The 20,448-nt window shown below is 37.9% G+C and overlaps 1 protein-coding gene across 5 annotated transcripts in view; it reads right to left on the bottom strand.

Annotated features, from left to right (window-relative positions):
• Nucleotides 1–20,448, bottom strand: part of RPGRIP1L (RPGRIP1 like) — a 113,406-nt gene that overhangs the window by 45,468 nt on the left and 47,490 nt on the right. For all 5 annotated transcript variants that reach the window (XM_004455046.5, XM_023587824.3, XM_004455047.5 and 2 more), the window contains 5 exons: nt 17,406–17,858; nt 14,836–14,987; nt 11,795–12,173; nt 6,068–6,258; nt 5,861–5,944 (listed from right to left, as the gene is read on the bottom strand). In XM_004455046.5, the coding sequence (XP_004455103.2) occupies nt 5,861–5,944; nt 6,068–6,258; nt 11,795–12,173; nt 14,836–14,987; nt 17,406–17,858 (1,259 nt within the window). The remainder of the gene's footprint in view (nt 1–5,860; nt 5,945–6,067; nt 6,259–11,794; nt 12,174–14,835; nt 14,988–17,405; nt 17,859–20,448) is intronic.

Raw genomic sequence — 20,448 nt, 5'->3', positions numbered from 1 at the left:
TGCTCTAATTGTTTGTCTTTATGCCAATACACACTGTTTTGATTACTGTGGCTTTGTAGTAACTTTTTTTAAAAAATTTATTTATTTCTCCCTCACTCTACCAACCCCCTCCCTGTTGTTTTGTGCTTGCTGTCTGCTTTCTGTGTCCTTTCACTGTGTGGTCTTCTGTGTCTGCTTGTCTCCTCAGGCAGCACAAGGTACCGATCCTGGGACCTTCCTGAGTGGGAAAGAGGCACTCGATCTCTTGTGTTACCTCAGCTCCTTAGTCTCCTGTGTCTCTTATTGTCTCTCTTCTGTGTCTCTTTTTTTTTGTATCATCTTGCTGTGCCAGCTCTCCACGCAGGCCAGCACTCCTGTGTGGGCCAGGACTCCGCATGAGCCAGCTCGCCACATGGGCCAATCTGCCCTCACAGGAGGCCCTGGGAATCGAATCCTGGACCTTCTATATGGTAGACAGGAGCCCAATTACTTGAGCCACATCTGCTTTCCTTTAGTAACTTTTGAATATCAGGACATGTGAGACCTCCAACTTTAATAGTCTTTTTCATGATAGTTTTGGCTATCTGGATCCCCTCACCATTCTGTATGAATTTGATGATTTGCTTTTCCATATCTGCAAAAAAGGCTTCTGGAATTTTCATTGGGATTGTGTCAAAACTGTATATCACTTTGGGTTGTACTGAAATCTTAACAATATTAAGTCTTCCAGTCCATGAACAGGTTGTGTCTTTCCATTTATTTAGGTCTTTAATTTCTTTCAGTAATGTTTTATAATTTCCATGCACAAGTTCTTTATATCCTTGGTTAAATTTATTCCTAGATGGTTTATTCCTTCAGATGTGATTGTAAATAGAAATGTTTTCTTCATTTCCTTTTGGGATTGCTCATTGTTGTTATATAGAAACATATCTGAGTTTTGTGCATTGATCTTGTGTCCCACAACTTTGCTGAAACTGTTTATTAGTTCTAGTAGCTTTCTTGTGGATTATTTGGGATTTTCTATATAAAGGATCATGTGATCTGTGAAGAGAGAGAGTATGTTAGTTTCCTAGGCTGCTTAAGCAAATACTGTGAAATGGATTGATTCAAACAATGGGAATTCATTTGCTCACTGTTTGAGGCTGGCAAAAAGTCCAAATCAAGTCATCATCAATGTGACGCTTTCTTGCTGGAGACAAGCATTCTGGGGCTGGCTGTTGGCGATCCTGGGTTCTTCTGTCACATAGCAACACGTGGTGGTACCTCCTGATCCCTTCCTTCTTTTCTGGGTGCTTCCTGTGGCTTTCTCTTGCTCTGTCTGAATTTCATTCTGTTTATATAGGACTCCAGTAATAGGAATAAGACCCATTCTGATTGAGGTAGGTCACATCTTAACTGAAGCAGCCTCATCAAAAGGTTTGACTTACAGTGGGTTCACACCCACAGGAATAGATTAAATTTAAGAACATGTTTTTCTGGGGTACATACGCTTCAAACCACCACAGACATATTTACTTCTTTTCCATTTGGATGCCTTTTATTTATGTTTCTGGCCTAATTGCTATAGCTAGAATTTCCAGAACAATGATGAATAGCAGTGGGGAAAGTGGGCATCCTTATCTTGTTCCTGATCTTAGGAGAAAAGCTTTCAGTAACTCATCATCAAGTTTGATATTTCCATATGTAAGTTAAGAATCTCAAGTGTAGTTCACTGAAACATTGTTTATCATAGCAAAGAAAATGGAAAGTAATGCAAATACTCAACAAGGCAATTGTTAAATAAAATATGGTACATCCAAATATCTGAGTTTTCTGTAGCCATGAAAAAATAATGCGTAGATCTGGCTCTACTGACAATGGAGAAAGAACACAATATAGTACTGAGTAAAAAATGTAGTTACAGAAAAATACATGTAGTTGCATCCTGTTTTGCATAGAACAAAGTATGGAAGGATATTCACCAAAATTAGATCTCTGATTTATAGATTTGGGGAAATTTAAATTTGTTTTACTTTTTTGTGCTTATTTTCATTTTCTAATATTTCTATAAAATTTATACATGACTCATGTAATTTAAAAATTTGCATAGGCTACAACAGGCATGTGCTACCTATGATCAGGGCTTGTAAACTGATGTCTATTTTTAAATATAATCATTTTTAATATTTTAAAAGTATACTTGCCCAATATATAAAATATGAAAAATAAAGAAAACATAAAAGAAAAGAAAATTCATTTTCCACTAACCAACAATAATATGTTAATAATTTATTAGATTTTTATTTCTTTATAATTAATTTATGATGCAAGAAAAAACTTTTTGGTTAAATAGCAGTAATTCTATTGTAGATAAAACATGTCCTGTTACATTGTTTTCAAAAGTTAGCTTTATAAAATAATTTTCTTTTTTGCTGATATGAAACTTTGAGAAAACATTTTTTTTACTGACAATGTAATATTCCATTGAGTGGATGAATCATGATTTAATGAACCCTTTTACTACTGTTGGACATTTGATTAGTTCATGATTTTTAGCTATTATGACTAATATTGCAACAAACATCTATGTATATTTCTTTTCTATATTAACAGTCATTTACTTAAGAATCATGATACCTGTGATCAAATCTCAGCTCTACTGCTTTGACTTTGGGCAAGGTACTTAACCTTCATATTTTAATGGAATAATTCTAGTATGCAGTTTATACTACACAGGGTTGTTGTGAGGATTAAATGAGTCCAATATACATAAAGTGCCTGGCACATAATAAGCACTCAATAAATGTTAGCTATAAATCATCTCCAGGATTATAATTTTTAAATTCATTTATTTAGCACACTCATATATCAAATGATCTATATATGTCAGGTATTACTCTAAAGCCTGAGGAGACAGAATATTTTGATCTGGATGATGGTACACAGGTGTACACATATTAAAAATTCACGGAGGGAAATGGCTGTGGCTCAATCAGTTGGGCTTCCGTCTACCATATGGGAGGCCCTGTGTGCCATGTGCTGGCCTGTGTGCCATGGAGAGGTGATGGTCTGTGAGCCACGGAGAGCTAATGGTCCATGCGTTGCAGAGAGCTGACGGCCTGTGCGCCACGGAGTGCTGTCACAGCAAGATGATGCATTAAAGGGAGACAAACAGATACAGAAAAAATATGCAGCAAATGAACACAGAGAAGAGACAGCAAAGAATGGAACCAGGGAAGTAGACTTGGCCCAGTAGTTAGAGCATCCGTTTACCACACGGGAGGTCTGCGGTTCAAACCCTGGGCCTCCTTGATCCGTGTAGAGCTGGCCCATGTGCAGTGCTGATGCGCGCAAGGAGTGCTGTGCTATGCAGGGGTGCCCCCCCACGTAGGGGAGCCCCACGTGCAACGAGTGCGCCCCATAAGGAGAGCCGCCCAGTGCCAAAGAAAGTGCAGCCTGTCCAGGAATGGCGCCGCACACATGGAGAGCTGACACAAGATGACACAACAAAAAGAAACACAGATTCCCATGCTGCTGACAACAGAAGCGGACAAAGAAGAAGACACAGCAGATAGACACAGTCAACAGACAACAGGGGCGGGGGGGGGAAGGAGAGAGAAATAAATAAATAAATAAATCTTAAAAAAAAAAAAGAATGGAACAAGCCGCAAGGGGGGAGATAAATAAATAAATAAATTAATTAATAAATAAGTAAAATCTTAAAAAAAGAAATTCACAGAGTTATAAGCTTAAGATTTGTGTCCTGGGAAGCGGACTTGGCCCAGTGGATAGGGCGTCCGTCTACCACAGGGGAGGTCCGCAGTTCAAACCCCGGGCCTCCTTGACCCATGTGGAGCTGGCCCATGCGCGCAAGGAGTGCCTCCCCACGCAGGGGTGTCCACCGCGTAGGGGAGCCCCATGCGCAAGGAGTGCACCCCCTAAGGAAAGCTGCCCAGCATGAAAGAAATTTCAGCCTGCCCAGGAATGGCGCCACACACATGGAGAGCTGATGCAGCAAGATGACGTAACAAAAACAGATTCTCGTACCGTTGACAACAACAGAAGTGTACCAAAGAACAACGCAGCAAATGGACACAGAGACCAGACAACCGGGGCGGGGGGGTGGGGGAGGATGGGGAGAGAAATAAATAAAAATAAATCTTTAAAAAAAAAAAAAGATTTGTGTCCTTTACAACATAGAGTGTAGCAGTTTGATATTGTTTATGAAATCCAAAAATAGATGTTGGATTATGTTTGTAAATTGGTCTGTTCCTCAGGGCATATTAGATAGTATTGGATTCAGGAGTTTCACTTTTCTTAATTAAATAATGATTAAGACTTTGATTGGGTTATGTTGGGGACTCACAGAGAAACCACACTGCAGAGAAGGGCTGTTGGAGTTTTGGAGGTGGAGCCCCGGGAAGTAAATACACAGGAGAAGAACACAGAGTAATACAAAAGGCTCCACAGAGACCCTGGGAAGAGAGATGAGCCATTCGACTGAGAGTTTTACAGCTGGCCTTGCGGAGAGAACAGAGCAGCTGAACCTGGAGAGAAATGAGCCCCGGGAGACAAGACCTGATCCAGCCTGTGGCTGAAATCAGAAGAAGCTGGGACCATGGAGCCTTGGGAGGAAGAGGAAGGCTAATCCCTGTCAGACATCACCGGCCATCTTGTTTCAACATGTGGCAACAGACTCTGGGTAGAAAGTACCTCTTACGGTACTTTGAGTTGGACTCTTTAGGGACTTGTGACTGTAAGCTTCTACTCCGAATAAATATCCTTTATAAAAATGAACTAATTTCTGGTATTTTGCATCAACACCCCTTTGGCTGACTAACACAAGGAGTTACATCTCAATTACAAAGACAGTATTTTTTTAAAAGTCTACGTGACAGTGGTGACTTGAGTGGTAGCAGTGGAGATGCTGCAAAGTAGTTACGAGTTAGATTTTGTTTTGTGGAGGGACTAGATTTGGGGTGTCAGAAAAACAGAATAATAGTCAAGGGTAAGCTTCTGAAATTTCATTTCCGTGCAACAGGGTGAATAGTTAGGTCATTTACTGAGAATGGGAAATACTGAAAGCGGCAAATATTGTGTTAAGAGTGTTGTTGTAATCAGGAGTTTGGTTTTGAACATGTTAGGTTTAGAAACCTATTGGACATTCAGTGGCTATAAAATAAGCAGTAAGGAAATAAATGTGGAATTCAGCAGAAAGGATGAGGGTAGAGATATAAGTAAAGGAGTGGTAGTCGATAGATGCTTTTTAAAGCCACAGGAATGGATAAGCTCTCTTAATGTAGATATGAAAAAGTAGGAGGATTGACTACTCAGGCACTTCAACATTTAGAGATATGGTCCAGGAGAGTGAGAAGAATCAATGGAAAAATAGGAAAACTAGAAAGGTATGGCATTTCAGGGAAAGAGAAGAGGGAGAGAGTATTTGACTGCATCAAATGCTACTAGGAGATTAAGATGGGGACTGAGAATTGACCACTGGCTAAGACAAAGGGAATGTCATGGTGACTTTAACAAGAGTGGTTTTAATGAGGATAAAAGTATTATTACTGGAGTGAATTAAAGACAGACAGTATGAGGAAAGGGAGACAATTCAGATATCATTTTGAGGATTAAATTTTTTTTTAATAAATGGGAGCAGAGGATTGAGGCAGTAAATGGAAAGAGATATGGGGCTGAGAGAGGGTTTAGGTCAAAGAATATCAATATATTTTAACACTTTACCATATATGGTGCCAAATTACAAAGCTAACATTTTAAAGGTAAAGGAAGTACGCTATTCATCTGTTTCTATTTGTATCAGGAAGAGTAGACTGTAACTATACAGTGTATTTCAAATACTTGTTATAAAAAAAAATCAACATTTTGAATGTTTACTACTCACAGAATGCTGATGTGGTGTGATATCCACAAAAGATACCTTCTTATCTACAGGTGTTAAACGTTGTCTTGGTTTAGGTGTTGGTGCCTAAGATAAACCAATAAGTTAAATTCAATATGATGAAAATTAAATTTTAATTTTTGCTTCAGTATTTTTTTGGGGGGTTGTTTCCTAGGTTTTATAGGAAAATTCAGAAACCCTGCTACTTACTAAAACTAATATGCTAGCAGAGGATGCTGGAGGTAGTGTTGGAACAACTTCTGACTCTTCACTGCGGATGAAATTTCCTAAGTCTTCAGTTTTTATTGATCCACTTGGTGGAAGGTAAGCAAATTTCCATTTAAGTACAACATCGATGGTACCTGCTGGATGCTTTTTGTGATCTGTTAACTCAAATATTCCTGTTAAATTACAAAAATAATTTTAACTAAATGCTAGAGTAAAGTTTTATTACCATAAGAATTAAAGAGGAATAAAATGAACTGCTCCCATTCCCTCACTTTTAAAGTAATTTTGACTTTTACTCACATGCAAATGTGAATAAATGAGAATACTATAAAGACAAAGGATCTGTGATAGGTTCATCTCTCAAGCAGACTGCTTTCAGAAGTTAAGGCCTCAAAGATAATGTTGAGTTAAAGACAAGAAAATTAATTTATAAATATTTTAATTCACTAAAATTAAATTCAGAGATTATTCAGAATTCTTAGCTTTCCTCTAAGACATTATCTGGGTTATAGTTCAAGTATCAGTCTTTATTTTGAATTGAATATTCTTGTAAGAGATTTGTTTCTAGAGAAAAATACATTAAAACCTCAAATTTTAAAATAATTTATATATCTGAAGGAGTTGTCATATTACTGTATAACGTTATTATAATAAATTTATTGGGGTTTGCAAAATTACTCCAAATTTTACAATAAACATGGTAATAAGTTTCCATAAAATAAACAAACCACCCCAAACAAATAGCAGTTTTGATACTACCTAGGGTGTTATCACCTAGGGAAGAGGATTTAGCTCAATGGATAAGAGTGTCTGCTTACCAAATGGGAGGTCCAGGGTTCAAATTCAGGGCCTCCTGACCTGTGTGGTGAGCTGGCCCATGTGCAGTGCTGATGTGCACAAGGAGTGCCCTGCCACACAGGGGTGTCCCCCATGTAGGGGAGCCCCATGCACAAGGAGTGCGCCTTGTAAGGAGAGCCGCCCTGCGCAAAGAAAGCGCAGCCTGCCAAGGTGTGGCTCTGCGCACACGGAGAGGTGATGCAGCAAGATGATATAATAAAAAGAGACACAGATTCCCAGTGCCGCTGACAAGAATCCAAGTGGACACAGAAGAACGCAGAGCAAATGGACACAGAGAGCAGACAACTGGGGTGGACGGGGGAGGGTGGAGGAAGGGAGAGAAATAAAAAAAATTTAAAAAAAAACTTAAAAAAAAAACAACTACCACCTAGCTGAATCTGTGGTATTGAGTCTAAAATTTTAATCATTGCACTAGATTTTCAGATATAAACAAAATCTTACTTTAAAAAAACCTTACATATCAAGCATAATTTTTATGTATAGTTATCTTTTATTTGATACTCAAGCACTTAATTAATTCTTCTTTGAATAGATAGCTGAAAAAACAACAACAACAAGAAAAAACCATCAACAGATTTTTACACTTTAGGTAGAACAAAAGGATAGGGAGGTGATAAACTTCTATTATAGGCAGGACTTTCAGAGTGGCTGACAGAGGAGCCTGGTGAATCCTCTCACCAAAAAGTGGTCATGAAACTGGATAAAGTGGTCAAAAACAACTTAAGGGCTAAAATTTAAGGGCTCTGGAAACTGATCAAAAGTGTTTAACAAACTGAGAAGCATTTATTCAAGAGAATCGACTGAACCTCAATAAAAACAGCGTGGCTCTGTAGGAGTGCTCTTAGCGTCCCCTCTCTCCCCTCTAGCTCCATGGTATATAAGTTCTTCCAGGGTGGGGTATGCCATGAGGTCTAGAAGCCTCTTTAGGAGAGAAGTGACTTTATTTGGAGCGGAGTGTGAGTAATTTCATGCCTTGGGTTAAAATCAATAGCAATCTCAAAGACAAACAACCAGGGAAGGCCAACATCATTGCTAGCCTGAGGTCTCAACATGGGTCACGGAAAGAAAAAGACCCAGAAGAACAATAAAAAATTTAACAGGAAGATCCAGGGAACAAGACATGTAGAGTGAGTCTTGAGAAGATTCTACTTGTGCCTTATGGTCTGGAACGATGTGTGTGAGCACAAACTTCAGGAGAAACTGAAGAGGATCCTAGTGAACTTCTTTGTCACTAGCTCAATGTGAGGCCTCATAAATGGAGAAAATAAAAGCCAAGGAAGACTTGTAGACTGCCTGAAATTTGAATATATTCCCTAAGCCACACACAGACCCATTGGCCTAATTTCTTTCTTTATTTCAGGAGGTACCAGGGATTGAACCCAGGACCTCATATATGGGAAGCAGGCACTCAACCCCTGAGCTACATCCACTCCTAGGCCTAATTTCTAAAGGTGTTTAAGTATAACCCCTGACTAATCATTAGGTGACTGCTAAGCTCTATTGACCCAGGCTTAAAAGTAAAAACAAAAATTAGACAAACACAAAAAAATCTAGCTGAGACATCAGTGGCAGCATAGAGTGTGGGAAACACTGTACAGAATTAGAACAGGTAAGTCACTAAACAAACAAACACACACAGCAACAATAACCACCCCATGGTGTGGTGTGGGATCAGAATCCAGTGTGGCAACAATATATTATCAAAAATATTTGGTTTTCAACAAAGGAATTGAGACATCAAAGAAATGGAAAAGTGTAATGAATACACAGGAAAAAAGCAATAAATGGATTTTCTGAGGAGGGTTCAGGTGTTAGATTTAGCAGACAAAGTTCTCAAAGAAGCTATTACAAATATGTCTAAAGAACTATTAATAAAAAGAAACTATGTTTAAAGAATTAAAGGAAAGTATGATGACAATGACTTATCAAATAAAGAACAGAAAAAAGAGAGAGAAAGAATAAAGAAGAACTAAATAGAAATTGTGGAGTGGAAAATTACAATGGATGAAATGAAAAAATAAATCACTGAGGGGCTCAACAGGAGATGTGACTTGGTGAAATAATCAGTGAACTTGAAAACTGATCAACAGATATTATCCATTCTGAAGAACAAGGGCAAAAGATAAGAAAAATGACTATAGCCTCAGAGACCTCAGAATACCATTAAACATATCAACATACATACAATAAGAATCAAAGAAGGAGAAAAGAGAGAGAAAGGGAAGTAAAAATAAGTGCAGAAATAAGCAGAAAATTTCCCAAATTTGATGCACAATGTTACCCTATATATACAACAGACTCAACAAACACTAAGGATATACATAAAGGGATACACATTAAACTGGTTAAAAACAAAGACAAAGAGAAAATCTTGAAAACAGCATCACATAAAATTAATAGTCTATTTTTCTTCAGGAAGAATGAGTGCCACAGGACTGAAGAAATTCAAGCCCAGCAATCTCCCTCTCTTCTTGCCGGGACTGATTGTTGAGGGTGCACCCCCCCCCCGGAAAGGGTAGAGAGAGGGACACAGCCTAAGGCTACCTCAGCTTTTGACTCAGAAATTTGATCTGCTGTGTCCCAGGAGCCCTTCCAGTGGGGCTGGGCCACTGTTTGTCTCAGGAACTGGCAAGGGGCTAAAGAGATACAACCCTCCCAATCTCCTTCTCTACTAACCAGGACTGCTTGTTGAGGACTCAGAGAGGAGTGGAAATATTTCCTACCTTGGAAAAGAGGGGGGGGGGGGGGGGGGGGTGCCAGAGAAGGCTGAAGAACTGTCTCTGAAAAAGTCTGAATCACAAGACTCTTTGCCTCCAGGCAGGAAGCTCTATCACATTGATCCAGTCTGTGTAGCAACAAATACACTCAGACCAGACATTGAACTGAGAGCTATCAAAGAGCCCACCTGCTGGCAGACTAAGGAAGTGCACGTGAGAAAATGAAAAATATGAGAGAGGCTTTTTACGGCCTTTATAGCTTCTCTCCCCAAGGCCCTAAGAAGTGGATCTGAAACCCAATTACTGTGTCCAGAGCCCAGTTTTGAACAACTAGCAGGGACAATCCTAACAATCCAGGTGAGCCCAAAATCAAAGAGCATGGTAACACACAGCCTCCTGCTACTGAATCCCTATAAAAGAGAAAGAAATTGAGCCTCTGTGTTAACTATATCTTAATCAGATGCCTAGACAAAAAAATACAAGCCATAGTAAGAAAATGGAAGTCATGGCCCAAGAAAGGGAACATATCAAAGCCCCAGAAGAGATGCAGGATTTCAGAGAACCAATTTGCAAGATATTCACAAATTTCCAAAATGACCTAATGAGTTGAAAGACAATACGGCTAAAGAGATAAATGACATCAAGTAGACATTGTGTGAGCACAAAGAAGCATTTGAAATCCTGAACAGAAAAGTATCAGAGCTCATGAGAATGAAGACGCAATAGGTGAGATCAAAAACACATTATAGGGAAGTGGACGTGGCCCAATGGATAGGGCATCTGCCTACCACATGGGAGGTCTGAGATTCAAACGCTGGGCCTCCCTGACCCGTGTGGAGCTGGCCCATGCGCAGTGCTGATGCGTGCAGGGGTGTCCCCTGTGTAGGGGAGCCCCACGCGCAAGGAGTGTGCCCTGTAGGGAGAGCTGCCCAGCATGAAAGAAAGTGTAGCCTGCCCAAGAATGGCGCCGCACACATGGAGAGCTGACACAACAAGATGACACAACAAAAAGAAACACAGATTCCCAGTGCCGCTTATAAGGATAGAAGCAGTCACAGAGGAACACACAGCCAATGGACACAGAGAGCAGACAACTGGGGGCAGGGGGGGAGGGAGAGAGAAAAAAAAAGTCCTATGTAAAAAAAACCAAAAACACATTAGAGGCATACAACAGTAGACTTGAAATGATAGAAGAAAGAATAAGTGATACAGAAGATGGAGCAAAAGAATGAGTGCCAGAAGGTAATAGTCTAAGCATATTCAAAATACCTTGAGAAAAACAAAAACAAACAGAATTGTTGACCAAAAACTTTATATCCAGCAAGACTACCCTTCAGACAATAAAGGCAAAATAAAAACATTCCTAGGTAACAGAGATAGAATTCAATACTAGGAGACCCAACTTATAAGACATATTAAAGGAAGTTCTTCTGATTGCAAGGATGTGACACCAACTGGTAACTCAAATCCACACAACAGAATAAAGAACACCAAAAAGGTAATTACATAGGTAATTATAAAAGACAGTATAAATTTTTTTTTCTCTTTTCTTCTCTTAACTGATTTAAAAGACAATTGTATAAAACAGTAATTGGTTATAACATAAAAAGATAAAATCTATATGACAACAATAGCACAAAGGAAGGGGCAATTAGACATTAACTCAAATTCACAGGAAAAAAAGGAATAGTATTATAAATGGTAAATATGTAAGTTAATATAAAAGTCTCCTATAACTATAAATCTTTCCCTTTTTCTTAACTTCTTTAAAGGAAAGATTATATAAAGCAATAATTATAACATTGTATTGTTTGGGTTATAACATATATAGGCATACTATACAGAGATATATAATAACAGGACAAAAAGAGGGGCAGGAAATAGAGTAATATTGGAGCAGACTTTCTATATTTTGATGGAATTAAGTTAGTATTGATTTTAAGCAGATTGTGGTAAATTAATATGTATATTGTAACCCCTAGAGCAACCACTAAGAAAATAACTCAAAAAATATAGTACCATAGGCCCAAAGTTCAAAGACTGAAGTTAGGAAGATAAACAAATCATATCCACATACTTAGGTAAAATTTAGTTCTGTTTTTACAAGATCACAGATTCAAGAACATAGGCTTACCTGAGATACACCTGTCATGTGCCAATGAAATTAGAGGCACATTGACTTTTCCTATGTAAATATTCTCCTGAGTATCACTATCATCAAAAACATAAAAACTCAGAGACTCTGACTTAAGGTATCGGTCCAAATCCATATTCATTGGTACTGGGAAACACATATGATCATCAAACTGTGGATCATTGCTACTGGGAATGATGGCTGTATCATGGTCTGCAAAATCAAAAAACTTGTACACAACATATGGGTGTGGCTGCAGGTGGCTTGCCCGGGACTGCAGGTGGTTGCAACATCTTATAGTAATGTCAAGTTCATTTAAGTTGCCATCTGTGGAATCTGTAGAACTGGGCTGAGCAGTTTTGGGTGCTTGCTGACTTAACTGAAAAAACATACATATTTAAATTACAGTAATAACACAATTAAAAGAGAAATAAGCACCTGTCATCCCCCAAACAAAATAATTTTGTAAATATACAAAAACTGTATATTTTCACTTTATCATGATTGCTTAGTAAAAGACTCTGATTTCTATTCAAAGCCAATATTCCCTAGAACATGTGCTATTATTAACAATATGGAAAATTGAGCATATACTTAGAGATTGGTGCTATAACAAAATAACATAATGAAAAAAATTTAATTTGATGTTCTTTAATTCTATTTAATAACTAAAGAGCAAAATGAACAGATGGAGCCAAAGGTAGATGTCCTCTAGTTCACAATTTTACCAAGAGCTAATTCTTCAACCAATCCAACTATTCTGATCCTATCGCATTCTGAAATGAGAATCCAATGAACTTGATGGGGTCTACTCAGAGGGGAAGATATTTTTATATTTGAGTTGACACTCATCCTGAATAACTGGAGTTTGGGGAAGCAGACTAGACCATATATGAAAGCCAAATTGCTACAAGAACAAGAGAACAGAGTAAGAGATAAACTTTGGAGGTAATAAATGCTAGCATTAGGAGGACATTTCAGAGGAGACATGAGAAAAATTTATCAGAGCTAGAAACTACTATAGGGCCCCTTTTGGAACTATTACTTGGATGGCCAGTATACAAGTATTTAAGAAAACAAATGCACTGGCTATTAAAGCTATCATAGCTGATGTGATCTGGGACAAATGAAATAGTGTTTCCATGCTTTGTTTAGTGTTGGAGAATTCTCTGCCTTCCACAATGGGACCCCTTTTTCATTGTACTATTGAATCTGGATTGAGCATCTAGAACCTCTGACTTTAGAGACATTCATTGGAATAGGGAAAACAGAGCCACAGTTATCATTCTCTTAGTAAGAACATCTGGTAGTATGGAGAGGCGGAACCAGAAGAGGGAATCCCTGTACTGTTTTCTCAGGGCTAGTTTGCTCTCAGCTATAGAAGGCTGGGTAGCATTATTTTAAAAGCACCCCCTCCCCACCTTCTTAAATACACCCACAAAAGCTTGAAATTTCACCAGTAAATGACTTATTCAAGCCAGAAACGGGGAGTCTGAGAACCATTAAACAATTCTCCCAATTTCTAAAGTTCACTTACAGAACAACATTTCCCAACATATATTCTGAAGAATACTAATTCTGAAAGATGGTCTCTGTGGGAAAGCATGCTATTCTTTCTTAAGTCTGGGAATTGGTGTTTTTTAAGTCAAGGTTCCTTACTCAAAAGTTATAAAAACTGATTCCATCTACCTCAAACAACCAAAAGGGACTTTAATATAAAGCTATGGGATATTTCACATAAAGCAGAAATATGGTTAGGCTTTAGGAACTTAGTGGGATTGGAAAACCATTAGAATTTACTCTGTCTGGTCTCTATTTCTCTCTGCATGCTTCCTCATTATTCTTTTTCTCCATACCTAATTTATTTCCTTTGCTGGTTAACATGGTAGAAGACGGCTGCCCCATAGCTGCCAATTACACATTCCAGGCATCCCAGAGTCATGCTTGATCTAGACAGCAGAATCTGATTGGCCCAATTGCAGTCAAGTGGCTATTTCCACATAATTAGTTATAACTTAATGGGTATTGGGAGAGAACAGGATTATGTAACCTAAACCTGGAGCCCAACTCCTCTGTGTGTGGGGTGGAGTGAGGGTGGGGGGTGGGAGGGGTAAGGTAGAGTTCCAAGAAAAAGAGGGTAAGATGATTATGACTTCAGAAGGTATTCCAAAATGTTTATACAATATTCCATCCCTTTGTCATTCAACTTATGTAGATATTTTATACTTCCTCTTGAGATTCACAGGACACAAGAGAAGTTCTAAAGTTAAGAATCCTGTTAAACTTTGCTCAATTAAGTGCTTTATGCATTCACTGTAGCATAGAATTTTTTTGGAAATAACAACCTTTAAGATATCGTGGAACATAAGTTTGGGTAATGCTACCATGAGGAATTGCACTCCCAATTCTCAGCAAGAGAATTTTTTTTTCATATTTGTATTTTACTTTGCATTTCAGAAACCTAATATGAAGAAATATTTTGAAAGGACAATAACTGATAGTCCAAACTAGCTATTTATTTCTTTAACAGTAGAAATCGTAACGAAAGTTACTTGATGTGTGATAACAGTACTGTGATTTTATTTTTAAAAAGTATCCTGGGTAGCCCAAGAGATTTCTTTGTGGTAATGGAACAGTTCTATATCTTGATTGTTGTAGTTGTTACATGAACTTATACATGTGACAAAACTGCATTGAACTTATACACACACATACACAAATGAGTGCATGTAAAGACAGTAAAATCTGAATAAGGTCTGTAGTCTACTTAATAGTATTGGATGAATACCAATTTCCTGGTTTTTATATTATACCATAGTCATGTAAGACGTTAAAATAGGGAGAAGCTGAATGGAGGGTATACAGGACCTCTATGTACTATTTTTGCAACTTCCTTTGAATCTATAATTATTTCAAAACAAAAAACTGAAAAAAGCCACTTGATGGCTGTGAAAGGAAGTGATTTCAGTTTAAAGCATGACATAAAGAAATAGTATAAAATTTCTGCATCAAAAAAGGGTAATAAAGTCATAAAAGCATACCCATTGCATTTTCTCTGGCCCCTTAAAATTTGATGTTATATATCCCAAAGCTTTTGCTCGTTCACGATAGAGTCGAATTGCTTGATCCATGGGAACTCTTAATCGGAACCAGTATTCCACTATGCCAAAATTTGGAATGTCTCCTTTAGTTCCTACAAATCAATACATAAGCCCCAGTTAAAATATTCTCATAAATAAAAATATATATCAATAAAAATACATCAATGGTATTAATCATCAAAACTGTAAATTTTGTAAGAAGTAAAATAATATATGACTTGCACAAATGATATGATTTGCAAACAGATGAAGAAAATACTTTTGCAAATATGAGTTTTACTGTATGTTAAATATCATATTAACTCTGTCAAACTGTTTTAGACATTCCAATTTATACTATTTTAATCCTTCTGAAAATATAAAGACAAATCTAAGCATTGAATCAAGTAATCCATAGGTTTTTTTTTTCACTTTTTTTACCCAGTTGCACTCAATGTAGTCTGACAGATACAATATGAAACCTCAACTAAATATGATATTCCACATTCAAATTCAACTTGCAATAAACCCTTGGCACCTTCCCATTTTTCTACTGTACCAATAGTACAGGGGAAAATGCCACAGCTATGCCAAATATATTCCATATGCAATACACCCTTTCAGGATATTTGCCTGTACACCCTTAGTACTCCTTTTAAGTTCAACTCAGGCAGCTCTTCATCTGTCTTCCTCTGTGAAGACTTCCTCTATGGTTTCCAGGAGACTGAAGAGCTCTAGGCTTCCTTCACAGACCTTGTACACCCTCAATATGGCACTGAATGCATTGTAATAACTGTTCACCTGCCTATTTCTCTATCACCCTCTCAAGTTCTTGAGTGCAGGGCTATGGTTTCCATTTATATATTTCTATCAGTGGCACTACTAGTACATAATGGGTGCTCAGAATTTGGTAAATGGAGACTATTCTACACATAAAATTTCCTCTACATCATACAAATATTAGTAAAAATATTAGCCCCTTTCCTTCCTATTTCCTTTATTTTTCTCTTGTTAATGTATCATTCTATTCAACATAAAAACATGATATCAAATACCTTCTGTCATTTAAAAGAACCCTCCTAAAAAAGAATATTAATGCACACATTTGTTTGTATATGCTAAGTCTTTGGTGAGGGGACTTCGGAGTAGGGGACAGGGCTTGAGGACAAGTGTGGGAGGTAGTTACTTTATGGTATAAACCTCTGTGCCTTTGGATTTTTGAATCATGTGAATATATTACCTATCCAATCAATAAAATAAAATCCCTCCCCAAATCCTAAGTCACCCTCCTTCCTTTTTGAAATGGCTCTTCCCCTGGCTTCCAGAGTACCCCATACTTTTGGTTTTCCTCCTACTTCACCATCTACTTCTCAATTCCTTTTGCTGACTTCTCCTCCTCTTCTTGAACTCTAACTTTTAGAGAATCTCAAGGCATAGCCCTTGGCCATCTTCTCTTCTTTATCTACATTCATTCTCTATGTGTCATTATTAAGGCCCAAAGCTTAAAATATATACCGTATGCTAATGACTCCCACTTTTAAATGTCCCTTCCTGACCTTCAGACTAATATATCCAACTGCTTACCTGACATCTACACTTGGATGTCTAATAGGCAGGTCAGTTTTAACTTGCCGAAATAAAATTCTTGATTTTCTTCCTCAGATTTGTCTTTTCTCAGTGTTCCTGATCTCAATAATTGGCATTATTGTTCTCTTAGTTGCTCAGGTAAGAAGTTCATGCCTCCTCTATTTCCCTCGTTATTCCACATTGATAAGCAAGTCATGAAGGAAGAATTAATAAAATAATCCTCAATATGATCACTTCTCATTGCCCCTTTCATTACCATCTTAATCAAGCCAATATCATTTTTCCACAGATTAATGCAATAGCCAGATAATGGTCCTGTTTTCTCTTTTGCTCTCTACAGACTATTCTTCCCTCAGCACCAGGGATGAGTTTTCTAAATATTGTGAGTGATCATGTCATTTTACTTCTTAAATTCCTCTGTTAAAAACTCCTGGCCATGACCTACAAGGTTTTATAATATGGTCTGGACCCTGCCTACTGCTTTAATCTCATCTCTGTTGTAATTATTTCTTGTTTCTTCAACATGTCACCTTTGTTCTTCCCTAGGTCTTTGTACTTTGTTTCCTCTGCCTGAAACATTCTTCTAGATCCTTGCATAGATCTTCACTCAGATCTTTACCAATGTCACCACCTCAAGGAAGCCCTTACATAAATTAGAAATCTCCCATCTCTCTCTTTAGCCTCTTGCTCTGATTAATTTTTCATATCTGACTATATATACATATCTGTATATCTATGTTTGTTTTATTGTCTGTCTTCTCCTCTAGAAGCTAAACTCCACAAAGAGTTGTGTCAGTCTTTTTTACCACTATATTCCCAGAGCCTAGTAACAATGATAATGACAACTTCCAAATAATATTTGATGGATGCTCTATAATTAATATTATAGAGCATTAAACCAAATCAGTGATTCAAAGATCCTAAGTTTATAAGATTGCACTTACCAACTAAACTTGCTGTGCAAAATATTCGACCATTTTTTTCTAAAATCTCATGGAATTTCAATTGACATGCTGCAATAGTTTCATAATCTGTACTGTAAGCCTTATGGACCTCAAGAGTGATAGTATTCTTCTGAATATATTGCAAAAATAAGTCATTAACATGAACAAGATACTGAGAAGTAAAGTTAAATTCTGGGTGAAGGCCTTGCACTATGGGAGTTGTTTGTAGTTCAAAATCATAGAAAGCATAGGTACAGAAAGTGACAGGCTCTTTATCTCCAGATGCCTGGAAAACTTCAGAGGAAAAGGTTACTTTGCTGATATGGATTTCAAATAGATTTTCGCCTCTTTCTAAATGGATGGTTTCATCAAATTCATCAACAGTGTCATCCGGCATAATTTCTGGTTTAAATTTGTACTGCTTGGTGCCATAGGCAATATCTTTCAACTGGGCTGCAAGAAAAGATAGGCAGTTTAGAGATTTTAAATACTGACATAAAGACACGAACTCGCTTTTGAAGCACTAAGAAGCCTACAAGAGTACTTTCCCCCCCAATCTATTTATTTATTTATAATAGTCTTACTTAAAGATAGATCACACAAAAAATGTTACATTAAAAAATACAAGAGGTACCCATATAAACTTTTTTTAAAAGATTTATTTTTTAAAAATTTATTTCTCTCCCCTTCCCTGCTCTCCCCCAGTTGTCTGCTCTCTGTGTCCATTCATTGTGTGTTCTTCTGTATCCGCTTGGATTCTTGTCAGTGGCATGTGGAATCTGTGTCTCTTTTTGTTGTGTCATCTTGCTGCGTTAGCTCTCCGTGTGTGGGGCGCTTATTCCTGGGCAGGTTACACTTTTTCGCGCCAGGCGGTTCTCCTTACAGGGTGCACTCCTTGCACCCCTGTGTGGCAGGGCACTCCTTGCATGCATCAGCACTGTGTATGGGCCACCTCATAACATGTGTCAGGAGGCCCTGGGTTTGAACCTTGGACCTCCCATGTGGTAGGCGGACGCCCTATCTGTTGGGTCAAATCTGCTTCCCCATATCCACTTTTATGACTTCTGCTACTACCAATAGGCTGAAGACTTTAGACTTCTATTTTAAATTCAGATTCCTTTCCTTAATTTCAGACCTCATAAATCTAATTATCTAAAGGCTTATTGAATACCTCTGTTTAGGTGTCCCCTGGCAATTTAAACTCAACATATCTAAAACAGAATGTATCATCTTTTCTTGTAGCCATTTCTATACTTTGAATTTCAAGTGATGGTGTTACCATTCATCAAGTTGCCCAGAAAATTATCTTAGATTTCTCTTTTTCTTTTATCCTCCCCACATTTATAGGGTCACTACTATTTATCACTATCCCTCTTTGTTTCCGTGCTCTTCATCTCCACTGATGCCACCTTAATTATACTCCCAGTGTGAATTGCCCAGACTACTATGGAATTCAAATCACTCATTTCCTTCAAATCTTTCCCATTTTTCACATTACTAATAGTATAATCTCCCAAACACAATTCTCCCTACATTAAAAATCCCTCGGTGGTTCTCCAGGTTAATAAGGGTGGCCTTCATGAGTTGGTTTCCAGCCTTACCTTCAGGTATTCCTCACTTTACTAATTCTGCATTCCAACCATAAACACCACATGCAATTTCTCCAAAGTACTGCAATGCTTCACTTTTAGGCATTTTTACCTGCCTCTCCACTGCCTTTAGCGTCTTTCATTACTTTTACTAAGTGGTGAATTCTGTCATTTTTAAAGACTCCACATCTTCTGTGTAAAGTCTTTCCTGAATCTTCAGGTATACACTGGCATTCTCTCCTCAAAGCTTGATAATTTTGTCCTCTTTATAGTAAAGTACAACTGTCTATTTACTTGTTCACATCATGTATTAGACTGAGTTTCTTGAGGGTGGTTCCTCTGTTTCTATTTGTATTCTCAGTGCTTAGCACTTTGCTTAGAACATGGCAGGAGCCTGATCACGTTTGCAGAATGAATTAATGAATTTGAGACAGATAACATATATTAGTAAAGATTTAATAAGACTTGAAAGGAATGAATATCTCAAACTCTGTGACATTCATTTTATTCAAGAAAATTCCACTCAGTAAATTCTTAAGAAGCACTCCTTGGACTGAAAGTTACACACTGCTCCTTGTTTTTTTTTTTTTTTAAAACCTTAGTCACTCAAGTAGAGATATTTATTGAGCCTTTCTGCATAGAGCAGTGGGTCTCAAAGAGTGGTCTGGGGACCCCTGATGGTCTCTGAAACTCTTTTTGGGGGGGGGATTCTTAGAGGCAAAACTATTTTCATAACAATACTAAGATGCTATTTGCTTCTTTGACTATCATTCTCTGACAAGTATACAATGGAGTTTCCCAGAAGCTATATAATGTGTGTTATCACAACAGACTGAATGCAGAAGGAGATATAAATATCTAGCTTTCTCACTATTTTTTTGGGAAAATAGTTATTTTTTCATAAGTACTGTTATTTATGTTATCATATCATGGGTTTATCGTTATTATTTTAACATGAATTAAAATAAATATTTTTGTATTTATCAGTTTTAATTTCTAGTATGATAAATATTAATAAGTATAACACCATACAAACAAAAGCTCTTTTAAGATTCTCCACAGGGAAGCGGACTTGGCCCAGTGGATAGGGCATCCGTCTACCACATGGGAGGTCCGCGGTTCAAATCCCGGGCCTCCTTGACCCATGTGCACTTCCCCGTGCACAGTGCTGATGCACACAAGGAGTGCCCTGCCACGCAGGAGTGTCCCCTGTGTAGGGGAACACCACGCACAAGGAGTGCGCCCTGTAAGGAGAGCCGCCCAGAGGGAAAGAAAGTGCAGCCTGCCCAGGAATGGCGCCGCACACACAGAGAGTTGACGCAGCAAGATGACGCAACAAAAAGAAACACAGATTTCCGTGCCGCTGACACCAGCAGAAGTGGACAAGAACACACAGCAAATGGACACAGAAGGGGAGAGAAACAAATAAAATAAATCTTTAAAAAAAAAAAAAA

Source organism: Dasypus novemcinctus, chromosome 18 (assembly GCF_030445035.2).
Source record: "Dasypus novemcinctus isolate mDasNov1 chromosome 18, mDasNov1.1.hap2, whole genome shotgun sequence".
Taxonomy (NCBI): domain Eukaryota; kingdom Metazoa; phylum Chordata; class Mammalia; order Cingulata; family Dasypodidae; genus Dasypus; species Dasypus novemcinctus.
Note: the sequence above shows the minus strand (reverse complement) of the source record. Positions and strands in the feature narration are given on the sequence as shown.